The following is a 14,444-nucleotide window of genomic DNA, read 5'->3' on the forward strand; positions in this document are numbered from 1 at the left end:
ATAAGAGGGTCCTTGGGTTCCTCCTCATACTTTAACACCACAAAATCAGTAGGTATCAAGCACTCACCAATCTTAATTGGAACATCTTCAAGAACACCATCTGGAATGCGAACAGACCGGTCAGCAAGGATGAGAGTGAGCTTAGTAGGCTGGAAGTCTGTCATTCCCAGGCTGAGTGCTACTGATCTTGGCATAAGGTTGACACTAGAACCAAGATCACACAAAGATCTAGCAAATCTGTCAGTGAAGATAGTGCAATCAAGAACAAAGCTCCCTGGATCAGGAAGTTTTTCTGGGATCTTGTTCTGAATAATGGCACTGACTTGGGCTGATATCATCATAACTCCTTTGCTTTGAAAGCTTCATCTGGTCTCCGCTTGAAGGAAGACAGCTTGATTCTCAACTCATCTGACATTGCATCATCATAGAAGTGGTTGAGGAAGGCCACCTTGACCTCACGCCAGCTTGTTAATGATCCAGCAGGCAGCTGTTTCAACCATTGAGATGCCTCTCCTGCAAGTGAGTAAGGGAAAAGTTTGCAGAAGATGTAGTCCCCAGTTACCCCATTAGCCTTGATACTAGTCACCAAATCCTCAAAATGCTCAATGTGATCCAAGGGCTTCTCATTGGGCAAAGCAGAGAAAGGTCTCTGCCCAACTAGTTGAAAGTATGCAGGTTTCAACTCAAAATCATTCCTCTGAAAAGGGGGAGGAACAATAGCAGACCGGTTCTCATACACCAGATCAGCCCGATTGTAGTCAGCAATGGTCCTGATCAGATCCCGGTTGTTCTCCTGTCGTCGAACGGGGTTCTGTACGTGGTTGGCAGCTCCACGCACGTCTGCAGGTGGGTGTCGATCGATGCCACCTGGTTGGTGTCGATCGACACCAAGATCCGGATCATCAACGACACCAGCTTGCTGGTTCACAACAGCCTGCTCGTTGACAACAGGTTCAGGAATCACGTTTCCTTCTGCATCAAGCTTTTGGCCCTGCTCATTGCGCAAGTGGCCCTCTTGATCCCTCAAAACACCAGCTTCATCACGCATCAGAATGATCGTATTAACCATCTTCAGAGATTTAGCTGCTTTTCTGTTCTCACGTTCAAGTTTTCCCAACTCTTTGTTTGACAAATTCACAGTAGGACCAGATTTGTTGCTCCTTGTGTGAGGTCTAGGAGGCATGCACCTGAAACACCAAAGAGAAGAAAAACAAAAACGTGTAAGTAGAAAATAAAAAGAAAAGTTTAGACGAAATTAAAAACTTAAATCTAATGGTAGATCAGAGAGTCCCCGGCAACGGCGCCAAAATTTGATAGGCTCAAATTAATCCCTAGAGCTACTCTCTCAAACAAGAGATCACTGCAGTACTTAGGGGTCGAATCCACAGAGACTCAAGATCAAACACAATAGATTGTAAAGTTTTGTAAATTACGCTAAACAAGTTAAATTGAATTAAAATAAAGCAATGCAAATATTTAAATAAAAGTGTTGTGAATTCAGAAAATCAAAAGAGCTAAGCCTAGGGAATTTCTCAAGAAATTATGAAATATTAAATCAGATAAATTAATTAAGGTTCAAGCAATAAAAATCAGATCTAGAACTCTAAACTTTTGGTAAAATAATCAGTTCTCACTGCAATTATAATCTAAATTTAAAACCAGAAAATCCAAATCTCTTTGTAAAATTCCAAGTAATAAATCAGCTTTAAGAACAGGTTTAGATAAGTTCACAGAATTATTAATTCAAATCTCTTTGTAATAAACAATTCTGCTCATCAATGGTTTAATCAGGAAAACAATTATATTCTCATATCAATTTATTTCCCTAAGATAACAATTCTAGGTGATCAATCAAGAATTATTGTGAAGAACAACCAAGGATGAAGATCATAAAAGATTAAGAACCCTAAAAATCTCAGATCTAATAAATCATAAAAACCCTATGAAAAACCCTAAACCTAACAAGCAAATTACTCAGACATGTTTAATGAAGAACAGATCATAATTCTGAATAACATGCAATAGATATTAAAAAGTAGAAGAGGGAGTTCAAGAATTCTTCTCTACAAAGCAGATCTCTCTCTCCCAAAAGCTCTCAATATCCTTCTCTCAAAAACTGCTAGAAAATAACTTAAGGGTTTCTAAAACCCAAAAACCATATATATACATCCTAAAATACGTCCAGGGGCTTATGTTGCAATTATAGAAGATTTTGGGCAAATTTGTAAAACTTCCAAATTTGTTGTTCTCTCGTCGGGTAAACACGAGTGTCGATCGATACTCCTTAAGTGGTGTCGATCGATGCTTGGTCTCTGATCCGACTCCAACTTGATTTCCTTCCGTAAAGTGCTCCAAAATGTTCCAAATTGCTCCATCCGTGCCAAATTCCTAAATAACCTGTTAAGACTCAAAAATAACCTAGAAACAAATCAAAAGACTAAAAAAGCACACTTACATCATGGTTAAAAACCGTAAAAACCATGATATATCAGTAAGTTATTAAAATTTTATTTATTTAAAAGTGTACCCCCAAATTAGTTAATAAAACAAAAAAATGAAATATATAGTTCTATCTGTATCCAATAAAACTTCGTGTCAACATTAGAAGTGAATACAAAATTTTGGTCTGTATATAGGAGAAGCAAATCATAACATTAGGAATACTAAGAAGAAAAAAACTCTATTAATTAACCCTAAACCTTGAAACCCCTAGAAATTATAGAAACTCTTAAACTATAAACCAATTAAAAATATGGTGTAACAAGAAGCATAATTAACTAACCAGAATAGAATGTGTCTGTATGTATATACTATACAGAACTTTCTCAGTTCAGATTTGGTAGGAAAGACGAAAAGATGTAGAAACTGTAACAGGAAGAAGAAAATGAGTACTACTGAGGAATATAGCGATATATAAATACAAGTATAATTTTTGTTTTTCTAACTAAATTTTTAGAATTATTTATTATCATATTAAAAGAAAAGAATACTTCAGTTACGATATCATAGTAACCACTAACTACAGGTATTAATAATCATTGTTTATATTTATGTAATATTTTTTTGTAATTAATGGTATATTATAGATATTATAGATACCATCAAAATAAAAATATTTCATGTATGTCCTGTAAATTAAATGTTGGTTATTAATTATACTATTCTCTATATTGACAACTCCTAAAAAAAAAAAAAAACTCCGATGCCGGGAATCGAACCCGGGTCTCCTGGGTGAAAGCCAGATATCCTAACCGCTGGACGACATCGGATTTGTGAAGAGGATAACAAAAAGACTATTTAGACCAGGAATATTGTTACAGGTCTGAAAAGCCAAAGTCAATTCAGATCAAACAATTGCCTTTTCATTTACAGTTACCGAAATTAATGTATCTTGTATCATACAAATAAGATAAGAGTTATCAAATAAAATAAAAAAAGTTAACCTTGAATATGACTCCTTTCTTTTGTTTTCTCCTGGCATCACCTTATATACTTTTTATTTTGAATAAAATTACTAAAATCGAAAGGCCTTATATAAATCTACTGGCATCACCTTATATGTTTTCTCCCGTCTCACTCGCTCGTGCAACAGCCAACAGCTAAACTTTTTTTTATTTTTATGTCATCACCTTAGGAATATACAGTCTTCCTTAATTCGATTGCTTTAACGAGGATCTTAAGTCGATTTCTTTTAGTTATTTTTCCTTTTTTCTTTTATGTACTTCGTTCTAAATTTTACAAATTAAACAATGTTGTTTAATATTTGAATAATTCTTAAACAAGTTTTTTTTTTAATAAGAATAGTACTTTTACCAAAGATATTCGAGTGATCTCTTGTAACCGTTTTCGACTTTCCCTATACATATAGTAGGAAATATTCACTCATATAATAAATACGTCGAAACGTCGCGCATCCATTAAAGAAAGAAAAAGGTCTGCGATGATACGCGATGGATCGGACAGGCTTCGAGAATTTCCATATTTGTGTGTATATTATATACCTACGTCGCCATCTTCTCTTCAACTATATATAGTATTCATCATCTTCTTTAATTTGTGTCATCATAAACTGGCTGTGCTTTGTTTTCTTCATCTTTTCCCTGGTTAGTTAATTTCTTATTCTCACACAATATATTTTAACCATTGTTTGTTTTTTTTTTAGTTTGATCGATCATTAGATTTAGGATTTCTAGGTTTTCTTTGCTTCTATTGATTGATTGCTAATAAAGAATTTATTTTCGTCCCCGTAAGTGATATCAAACTTTTATATATGAGATTTTGAAAAACAGAATTTTTTCAGATGATTTTTTTTTCTTGGATGCATTTATTTGTTTCCTTTCTAACAATTGATTGTATTAGCAGATGGAATCTTGTCCGTGTAAATGCAAAAAAGAGTGTGTGTTTGCGCCCTACATGCCGGCGAACAAATCAGAGATATACGCGCTTGGTTGTCTAAGATGGATTATGATATGAGGGGTGCTGCTAGATTTCTCATGTGTATCCCTAATGAGCGTGGGAGGCAATATTACGTGGACCGGATCTGTTTCTTGGCAGAAACCCATCTACGTGACCCAGTCAGGGGCTTCTTGAGTTGGTGTTCCCCTGAAGAGCTTAAGCGCGAGTTGGAAATCGCCAAGAGGGACCACGTGATGCTTATACAAGAAGTGGATCGTATGATACGACGACACGAAGAACAGCAGTATCCTATAAAAAGATCACGTCTTTGAAGCATCTCAAATGCAATATAAGAGATGGATGATTGTCCGTGACAAAAGATATCATCAAAGTTTTGAACAATGGAATTGTCTTTGATAACAATGTTACGTTAACCTTTTATAATTTTATAACTCTTGTCTAGTCGTTTGTACATTAACTTACAAGTGCATGCACAACAACGCCATATCTCAAAGAAATTAAAAGTGCACAATAGAATAGCCTTTTCTCGTTTCTTCAAAACTCTAGAAAAGTCGTTTTTCTTGCGTTTTACAATTAATAAAAACTTGTTTATTTATTTGCTTTTGAATTTCTTTGAATAATGATATAAACAATTAAACATTTAACACTCTGGTCTTTGTTGCACACAAAAGAAATCATGAATTTAATTAGACAAATGTCCAACAATTAATACGGAGGTTTGTCTTGGTGGGCATCATCATTTAGGAAAAATGCAGCTTTTAAAGAGGGAACAAAAAAAAGAAAAAGATGAGGAAGATACAGTAGTTGATTTTTAAAAAATTTATTGTATATAGATACTAATTAATTCCGTGAGCATTATATATCCATATTGATCGCTAGCTAGCTAAAGCAATATTGCAGAAAACAAATGTACTAAAGATTTATGCTAAAGCATAGGTTAAAATTCATTTTATTTATATTATAATTTTTATATAAAATATGTTGTGAATTATAACCAAAATACACTTAATTTATGTTTGTAATACTTTGCAAACACTACAAGAAAACCTGCGATATGTGACCATTGGTTGTGACCAAAATTGTAGTCGCAAATATTAGCGACTACTTTGTAACGTATTTGTGACCAATTAACGACCAACACCAATACCAAGACAAATCAGTCGCAAATTAACGACGATGTTGGGAAGTCAGCGAGTAGTCGCAAATCGCGAACCCTTTTGCTACGCTTTTAAGACTGGTCCAAAAAAGGTCGTAGTTTGCGACTAATTTGGGACGGAAAGAACATGGTTGCAAAAAGCCGTCGTTAAATCGTTACAAAATAAGACTTATTTGTAACTCTCTTAAAGTTTTTTTGTTCCGTCACAAATCAATCGCAAAATAAATTTAGAAAACGTTGGAAACATTAGTATCTAACTCACCTAATGTTTGAGACGCCCAAAATGAAGTCGCAAAATCGTCACAAATATTCACCTGTCATAGTTTGCGACCACTTTGAGACGCAAAAAACTGACAGATGGGCAAAAACATAATTTACACACGATTCATCTTCTTCTCTACAAACCCTAAGCGCCGCCTGTGCTTGCTGCAAGTTTCAATATGAAATTTTGGTGTTTTTTTCTGTTTTGTTGGGCATTTTCTTATGTGTTTTCATCAAAATGGAACAAATCTACGGTCACCTATTTGCGACTAATACCTGAGTTCAGGACGACTTTGTAATGACTTTGCGACGCTCATATTTTTCTTGGACATTTCTCTATTCAAATTTATACCATTGTCAATATTAGATGTCTTCTACTGATTACAACAACCTTAGACATGGAAAATATAATCAATGGCATACAAATATTATAGAATTCTAAACTTTTGTAAGAATTTCTTAAAAATCTTAAACATTGCTTAATATATATTAGGTAATGTTTACTAATGCTTTGTAATGATCATAACTTAAATGCATTTCATGATTATAGTCATGTAAAGGATTAATCTTGCTCTATTGTTGTAATTTCATTGATTCTAACAGTTTAGATGGACTGTAGATCGATCAAAAGCTTTAAAATTCATTAGAAAGTTTTGTGACTCTTTAGATTGGTCACAATAAGGTAGCGTTTTTGCGTCTGTTTCTTGACGCAGTTACAAAGCGGTCGTAAATTAGCTACAAAACGACGACGACTTTGCGACCACCGCCTGAGTTCGGGACCATTTTGCGACTAACACCTGAGTTCAGGACGACTTTGTAACGCTTTTGCGACGCTCGTATTTTACTTGGACATTTATCTATTCATATTTTTACTATTATCAATATTATAAGTCTTATAATGACTCCAACAACATTAGACTTGGAAAAATATAATCAGTGGCATACAAATATTATAGAATTCTAAACATTTGTAAGAATTTCTTAAAAATCTTAAACATTGCTTAATATATTAGGTAATGTTTAGTAATGCTTTGTAATGATCAGAACTTAAATGCATTTCATGATTATTGTCATGTAAAGGATTAATCTTGCTCTATTGTTGTAATTTCATTGATTGTAACAGATTAGATGGACTGTAGATCGATCAAAAGCTTTAAAATTCATTAGAAAGTTTTGTGACTCTTTAGATTGGTCACAATAAGGTAGCGTTTTTGCGTCTGTTTCTTGAAGCAGTTACAAAGTGGTCGTAAATCAGCTACAAAAAGACGACGACTTTGCGACCACCTCCTGAGTTCGGGACCACTTTGCGACTAACACCTGAGTTCGGGATGACTTTGTAACGTCTTTGCGACACTCGTATTTTACTTGGACATTTATCTATTCATATTTTGACAATTGTCTATATTATAAGTCTTATAATGACTCCAACAACATTAGACTTGGAAAAATAAGCAATGCTATAGTCAACTTATGGTTTTGTATCTTTTTTATAATTAATCAAACCATAACATGTAACATGATATGTAATGTTAAGTAATGAGTTTGCAATTTCATAACTTACAAGCATTGCATGTGTTTTTAATAATTTAACTTGCTAGACTTTTAATTATTGTAATATCATCCTTACATCACAATAGATAGGTGTTATTTCGATCATAAGGTAAGAAATTCGTTACAAACATTTTGTGACTTTTAGATGTTAGTCACAAATTCGTCTCTCTTTGCTACACTTTGCGACTTATTAGCGACCATTTCAAACTTCTTTGCGACTGTATTGTGACATAATTGCGACGGATGATTTTCAGATTAAAATTTCGGGTTTTCTTTTAGCGGCAAAACCTCCCTCCTAATATTTGATTATAATTTCGGGTTTTCAGATTAAAATTTCGGGTTTTCTTTTTGTGACCCTTTTGTGACTACGTAAGATTTCTAAAGTTAAAACAAAACCCATTCGACACTTAGTAAATATCGACATAACTTTTTAGATCTAGGGTTTTGCTCTCTTCCTCTCAACCCGAAACTCTCTCTTCAATTTCTAACCAAATCTCTCTATTTCGATCGATTTCTCTCATACTCTAAACCCAATCTCTTTGTATTCTCTTTGATTGCTCCTAATGGCTGGTAAATCGACCAAAGGACGAGGAGGGAAGTCTGTTGCTCCCCGAGACAAAGACCATGGAATGAAGCAAATCTTCTGCAACACGACCAAGCACCTCACCTCGTCAGCCACTGTTCGATGAGGATGAGTATATGGAAGAGGAACAGCCTGAGAGTGATGAAGATTCTAGTGATGGCGAATGGGAATGTCCACCGGAAGCTCGAGAACCACCGGTGCCGCTAGACTATGAAGCTTTGATTGACGGTTTGTTGCAGCTTCCTGGGCGAAATCATCTACCAGTCTTGATTAAGGACCATATTGAAGGCGTTGAGACCATATGGTAAGGAATCTTGGCTTCTTGTTTGAGTAATTTCTGTTTGAGCTTTTGAATTTGTGTTTGAGTTTATGATATTTGTGTTTAAGTTTGCATTTGGATAGAGTTATCTTTTGATTCTTTGACTGGTTAGAGTTAGCTTTTGATTCTCTCTAATGTCGATTTGTAATTCTGATTCTAGCTTGGATTTTGTAAGTTTTTCGGTTTTTGATTTAGATTTACATTTCATTTGATTTATATTTCTCTGATTCTAGCTTCAGCTTGTATAATGTGTTGTGTTTCTGACAAGGGAAATCCTTTTGGGCTTGGATGACTTGCTGAAACCATGGCCAAAGGGAAAAGAAAAGGGAGTTGTGAAAGCTCTTCTTCCTCATCTCTGTTGAAGTTGCATCAGAAACTTGAAGATGCTCGTCGTAAGCTCGTGAAACAAAATGAAGAACACCAACAAGCCCTTTCTCGACTCTAAACCTTGGAGCACCTTTTCTCATTCATGAAGAAAAAAGATCCAGAATTAGCTGACTATATGGATGCTCACCAACCACCACCAGCAACTACACCTGCAACTGATGCAGGCACTGCACCAGCCACCTAAGAAGGCACTACACCAGCCACCGGAGATGGCATTACACCAGCCTCCATACCTGCCAATGAACAAACCGTCAATGAAAACGGTTTAGTCATTCTCTCTACCTCTCAGAATTAATCTTCTTCTACTCTTCTGAACTTATTGTTTATGTTTGTTTTCTCTTTTGAAATTATCTCTTTTGTTGGAACTTGAATTATCTCTTCTGGGACATGAATGTTGTTTGGAACATGAATGTTGTTAATGTTTTGGTTATGGATTGTGTTTTTTGGTCAATATGGTGTTTTAGGTTTCAAATTTGAATTGTCAGGATTTTTAGCATTTGATTTCAGCTTTCTAAATTGGTAAAACAATAATAGTAGTGACTAATGACACGCTTATTTCTCTCCAAACCAGGAGTCTCTAATTCGTCTCAAATACACATGAATCACAAAAGCGTCACAAATACGTCGTCTAATTTACTACTATCTTGCGACTAAATTGAGACGACCTTTGTCACTTATTTGCGACCATATTTTCGTCATGATTCACCGACGCACAACTCGTCCTAACGTAGTCGTATATACGCGTTTCCAAATTCAGTCACGTTTTGGTCTTTAATTTACGACTAAAAGTTACAGTCTTAAAGGAGTCACTTATAAACGACCAAATTTAGTAGTCACAAAATCGTTGCAAAATTGTGACACTTTTGCGACGCTTGTCATTTTGCGACGAGAAATTTGTGACTACTAGAGGTCGTCGCTCAAACGTCGTAAACAGGTGTTTTGCGACCCATTTGTGACGATTACTGGTGTCACAAAACGCAGGTTTTCTTGTAGTGAAAGTGAACAAGAAATAACAAAGTGAGAGAGAGGGAGGAGCAGCCGAGAGAGACAAAGACTTTGAGAGTCTTTTGGATGAAAGACAACTTCTATTATTTCTAACTCTTCTTACACAACCTCTTATTTATAGTGTACTACAAAACACATGAGTCACTACCTATTAGTTTTTGTAATGACAAGTGGAGAGATGTAATGACAAATGTTAACACTTCAAACATTACATAGACAAGTGTAATGCCATGTGTCTTGTGATGGAATAATCACACTTGTATTTTACAATACTCCCCCTTGATTATCCATCACCATTGACGAGTTACGTACTACCTCATTAAAAACCTTGTCACGGAAAAACCCATTTGGGATAAAAACCATGACAAGGAAAAAAGAGTATAGTAATGTAATCTCCCCCTCGAAAAGATACGTATAATCTTTCTTCATAAATCTCGTAGATGACGCATTCCAATACTGTGAATATGCTTTCTGAATGTGGTAGTCGGAAGCGCCTTTGTGAATAGATCTGCTGCATTGTCACTTGAGCGGATATGTTGAATATCAACTTCCTTCTTTTGCTCGAGTTCTTGAGTGTAGGAGAAAAATCTTGGGGGTATATCCTTTATTCTGTCGCTCTTGATGTAACCTTCTTTGATTTGGGCGACACAAGCAGCATTGTCTTCAAATAACGTTGTTGGCTCTTTGCTGATGACTATTCCACTCGATTCTTGTATATGGTTAGTCATTGATCTGAGCCATACACATTCCCTCGATGCTTCATGAAGAGCAATTATTTCTGCATGATTTGAGGAAGTGGCGACCAAAGTCTATTTCTGTGAGCGCCATGAGATTGCAGTTCCTCCAATTGTGAAAACATATCCAGTTTGGGATCAAGATTTATGTGGATCTGATAAATATCCTGCATCTGCAAAACCAACAAGACCAACCGAAGAGTTTCTAGGATAGAATAATCCCAAGTCAACCGTACCTTGAAGATAACGAAGAATATGTTTTATCCCATTCTAATGCCTGCGAGTAGGAGATGAGTTGTATCTTGCAAGTAGATTCGTAGCAAATGCAATATCCGGTCTAGTGCAATTTGCAAGATACATGAGTCCACCGATAGCACTCATATAAGGTACTTCGGGACCAAGTATTTTCTCGTTGTTTTCACAAGGTCTGAATGGATCACTATCGACATTCAGAGATCTATTGACCATTGGAGTACTCAAAGGAGTCGCTTTGTCCATATTAAAGCGCTTTAAAATCTTTTTCGTATAGTTTGATTGATGCACAAATATTCCATCTTGGAAATGTTCTATTTGGAGCCCAAGACAAAATTTAGTCTTTCCAAGATCTTTCATTTCAAACTCTTCCTTCATATGAGTTCTTGCATCATCAATCTCCTTTTGAGTTCCAATTATATTTAGATCATCAACATATACAGCAATGATCACAAATCCCGATGGAGATTTCTTTATGAAGACGCATGGGCATATTTCATTATTAACATACCCTTTCTTCAATAGGTATTCGCTTAAGCGATTATACCACATGCGCCCGGATTGTTTTAATCCGTAAAGTGATCGCTGTAATTTGATCGCACAAATTTCATTAGACTTAGAGTCTAATGCCTCAGGAATCTTAAATCCTTCTGGGATTTTCATGTATATATCATTATCCAATGATCCATATAAATATGCTGTCACTACATCCATAAGGTACATTTCTAAATTCTTAGAAGCCGTTAGACTCATTAAGTACCTGAATGTAATTGCATCCATGACTGGAGAATATGTTTCTTCATAATCAACTCCAGGTCTTTGAGAAAAACCTTGTGCAACAAGTCGGGCTTTATATCTTGTGATTTCATCTTTCTCATTTATTTTTCGCACAAATACCCACTTACAACCAATAGGTTTTACATCTTTAGATGCAGTGACAAGAGGTCCAAAGACATTTCTTTTATTGAGGGAGAGCAATCAAGTTGGATAGCTTTTTTCCATTTCTCTCAATCAGGCCTATGTTGGCATTCTGATACGGACCTTGGATCTGGATCATCTTTTTCATGATCGATCTGTTTAGATACAGAAAAAGAGAATAGTCCATTATCATCATCGATTTCATCTCTAGCCCATAACATTCCATCTTGAGCATAGTTAATAGAAATCTCATATTTTTCTGTATCATCCTGAGGATTTTTTTTCTTTATTTGGTTCTTCTTGAACCTTTTCATCTCCCATTTTCTTTTTCTTTCGGAGATTTTTATCTTTAGAGCCCATTGGCCTCCCCCTTTTCAATTGAACCTAAGGTTTATTAGCTTTGTTTCCATCGAGTTCATCTCTAGGAATTTCAACTCTTGATGCTGCATTTGCAGCGGGGATATATGACTTTGTCACCCTTTTTGTATATATGAACGCATCTGGTAATTGATTTGCCAAACCTTGTAAATGTACAATTTTCTGAACTTCCAGTTCACGTTGATTTGTAGGGGGATCAATGTGTATCAAAGATGGTGTATACCATATGATATCTTTTGATTCTTGTTTGATACCTCCCCCTAACGCTGGAAATTCATCTTCATTAAAATGACAATCAGCAAACCGTGCTGTAAACATATCACTAGTTTGCGGTTCAAGATACTGAATTATACTCGGGGATGCATAACCGACGTATATGCCCAATCTCCGTTGTGGCCCCATTTTTGTTCTTTGTGGTGGGGCTATAGGCACATAAACCGCACATCCAAAAATACGGAGATAGGATATGTTTGGCTCTTGGCCAGATGCCAATTGTAAAGGGGAATATTTATTATATGCGCTTGGTCGTATTTGGACCAATGCCGCAGCATGCAATATAGCATGACCCCATATAGAAATTGGGAGTTTTGTTCTCAATATTAACGGTCTAGCAATGAGTTGTAGCCGTTTAATCAAAGATACAGCCATGCCATTTTGTGTATGAACATGAGGAACCGGATGCTCCACATCGATTCCTATTGACATACAATAGTCATTGAAAGCTTGTGAAGTGAATTCACCGGCGTTATCAAGCCTGACTTTCTTTATGGCATAATCAGGGAATTGAACTTTCAACCTGATTATTTGGGCAATGAATTTTGCGAAGGCCGTGTTTCTTGTTGTCAATAGACACACATTTGACCATCTACTAGATGCGTCAATCATTACCATAAAATAACGAAACGGCCCGCATGAAGGGTGGATAGGTCCACATATATCACCATGTATTCTCTCTAAGAACAATGGTGATTCATTCCCAATTTTGGCTGGCGATGGCCGAATTATGAGTTTTCCTTGAGAACATGCATCACATGAAAACTCATCAGATCTAAAAATCTTTTTGTTCTTCAATGGATGACCAAGTCTTTCATGCCATATCTTAAATGTACTAGTAAACTTAGAATTTACTGTAACATAAGACGCAAAATTATTTATTTTTGTGCAATACAATCCAGAGGATAACATTGGCAATTCTTCCAATATATGTTTCTTCTCAGACATTATGCGAAGATATTCAATGCCATTCTTATTTAGAGTCTCTATATGATATCCATTTTTTGGATTCTGAAACTAATCAAGTTTCTATGAGATTTAGGGCAATATAATGCATCAATTTCAAATTTTGTTCCCCTTGACATTGAAAAACTGGCTTTTCCAGAGCCTATAATAATCTTTGCATTACCACATATAGTGCTCACGCTTCTAGCGGAGTCTTTTATTTTGAGAGAGGAGAAATATTTTTTCTCTTTAAGTATTAAGTGCGTTGTAGCACTGTCTGCTAGACACATATCTCCATCCTCAATCTCAAAATTTGATATTTTCTGAGATAAAATATTTATAAAATAAAGATTAATACAATAACAAAAAGTCTTACAAAAAGGCTTATCATATATTACAATAAAACTATTATCCAAAAAGACATTTTATAAACAGAAAGTACATATCAAACTATGACAAAGCATATCATGGCATATCGACCTTATTCGCATGATTTTCCATTTTCATTATCAACGAGAAAATCTGCTATATTAAGATGGGGTTCATCGTTTAGGCCATGGAAAGAAGGTACAGCTTTATCATAGATGAGGTTGGTCTCAACATCCCTTTCTTTTGCCTTTTGGGATGCTTGGTACAGATCGGCCAAATGTTTTGGAATACGACAGGTCTGATACCAATGTCCTTTCATGCCGCATCTGTAACAAGTACTTTCACCTTGTTTCTTTAGAACACGACCAACATTATTGATTTGAAGATGCTTGTTGGTTTTTCTTGCGTTGAAGTCATCATCTTCCTCTTCCACGACCTCCTCCACGACCATGACCACGGCCTCGACCGCGTCCGCGTCCACGTCCTCGTCCTTGCCAATTATTATAGCTGGATGTAGCAACATTCACTTCTGAAAGTGGAGCTGATCCAGTTGGACGGGTTTGATGATTTATCATCACGAGCTCATTATTTTGTTCAGCAACATGCAAAACTTGCATCAATTCAGAATATCGAGTATACCCTCTTTCTCGATATTGTTTATGCAGGAGTACATTTGAAGGATGGAAAGTTTGGAATGTTTTCTCGATCATATCATAATCGGAAACTTCTTCTCCGTAGAGAGCCATCCTTGAAGTGATTCCGGACAAAGCGGAATTGTACTCACTTACGCTTTTGTAATCCTAAAATCTCAAGTTTAGCCATTTATGTTTGGTTTTGGTAAGATCACATACTTTTGGTGATCAAACCTATCCTTGAGCGCGATCCAGAGATCTGCAG

The 14,444-nt window shown here is 35.8% G+C and overlaps 1 protein-coding gene and 1 non-coding gene across 2 annotated transcripts in view; both read right to left on the reverse strand.

The window, feature by feature from the left end:
* LOC104715518 (protein NYNRIN-like) overlaps positions 1–341 on the reverse strand; it is a 3,291-nt gene extending 2,950 nt beyond the window's left edge. Inside the window, exon 1 of the mRNA XM_019230013.1 lies at positions 118–341. Within this exon, the coding sequence (XP_019085558.1) occupies positions 118–341 (224 nt within the window). The remainder of the gene's footprint in view (positions 1–117) is intronic.
* On the reverse strand, positions 3,198–3,269 carry TRNAE-UUC. The gene has a single exon. It is a non-coding gene; the product is annotated as a tRNA-Glu (tRNA).

This window comes from Camelina sativa, chromosome 9, assembly GCF_000633955.1.
Source record: "Camelina sativa cultivar DH55 chromosome 9, Cs, whole genome shotgun sequence".
In the NCBI taxonomy this organism is placed as follows: domain Eukaryota; kingdom Viridiplantae; phylum Streptophyta; class Magnoliopsida; order Brassicales; family Brassicaceae; genus Camelina; species Camelina sativa.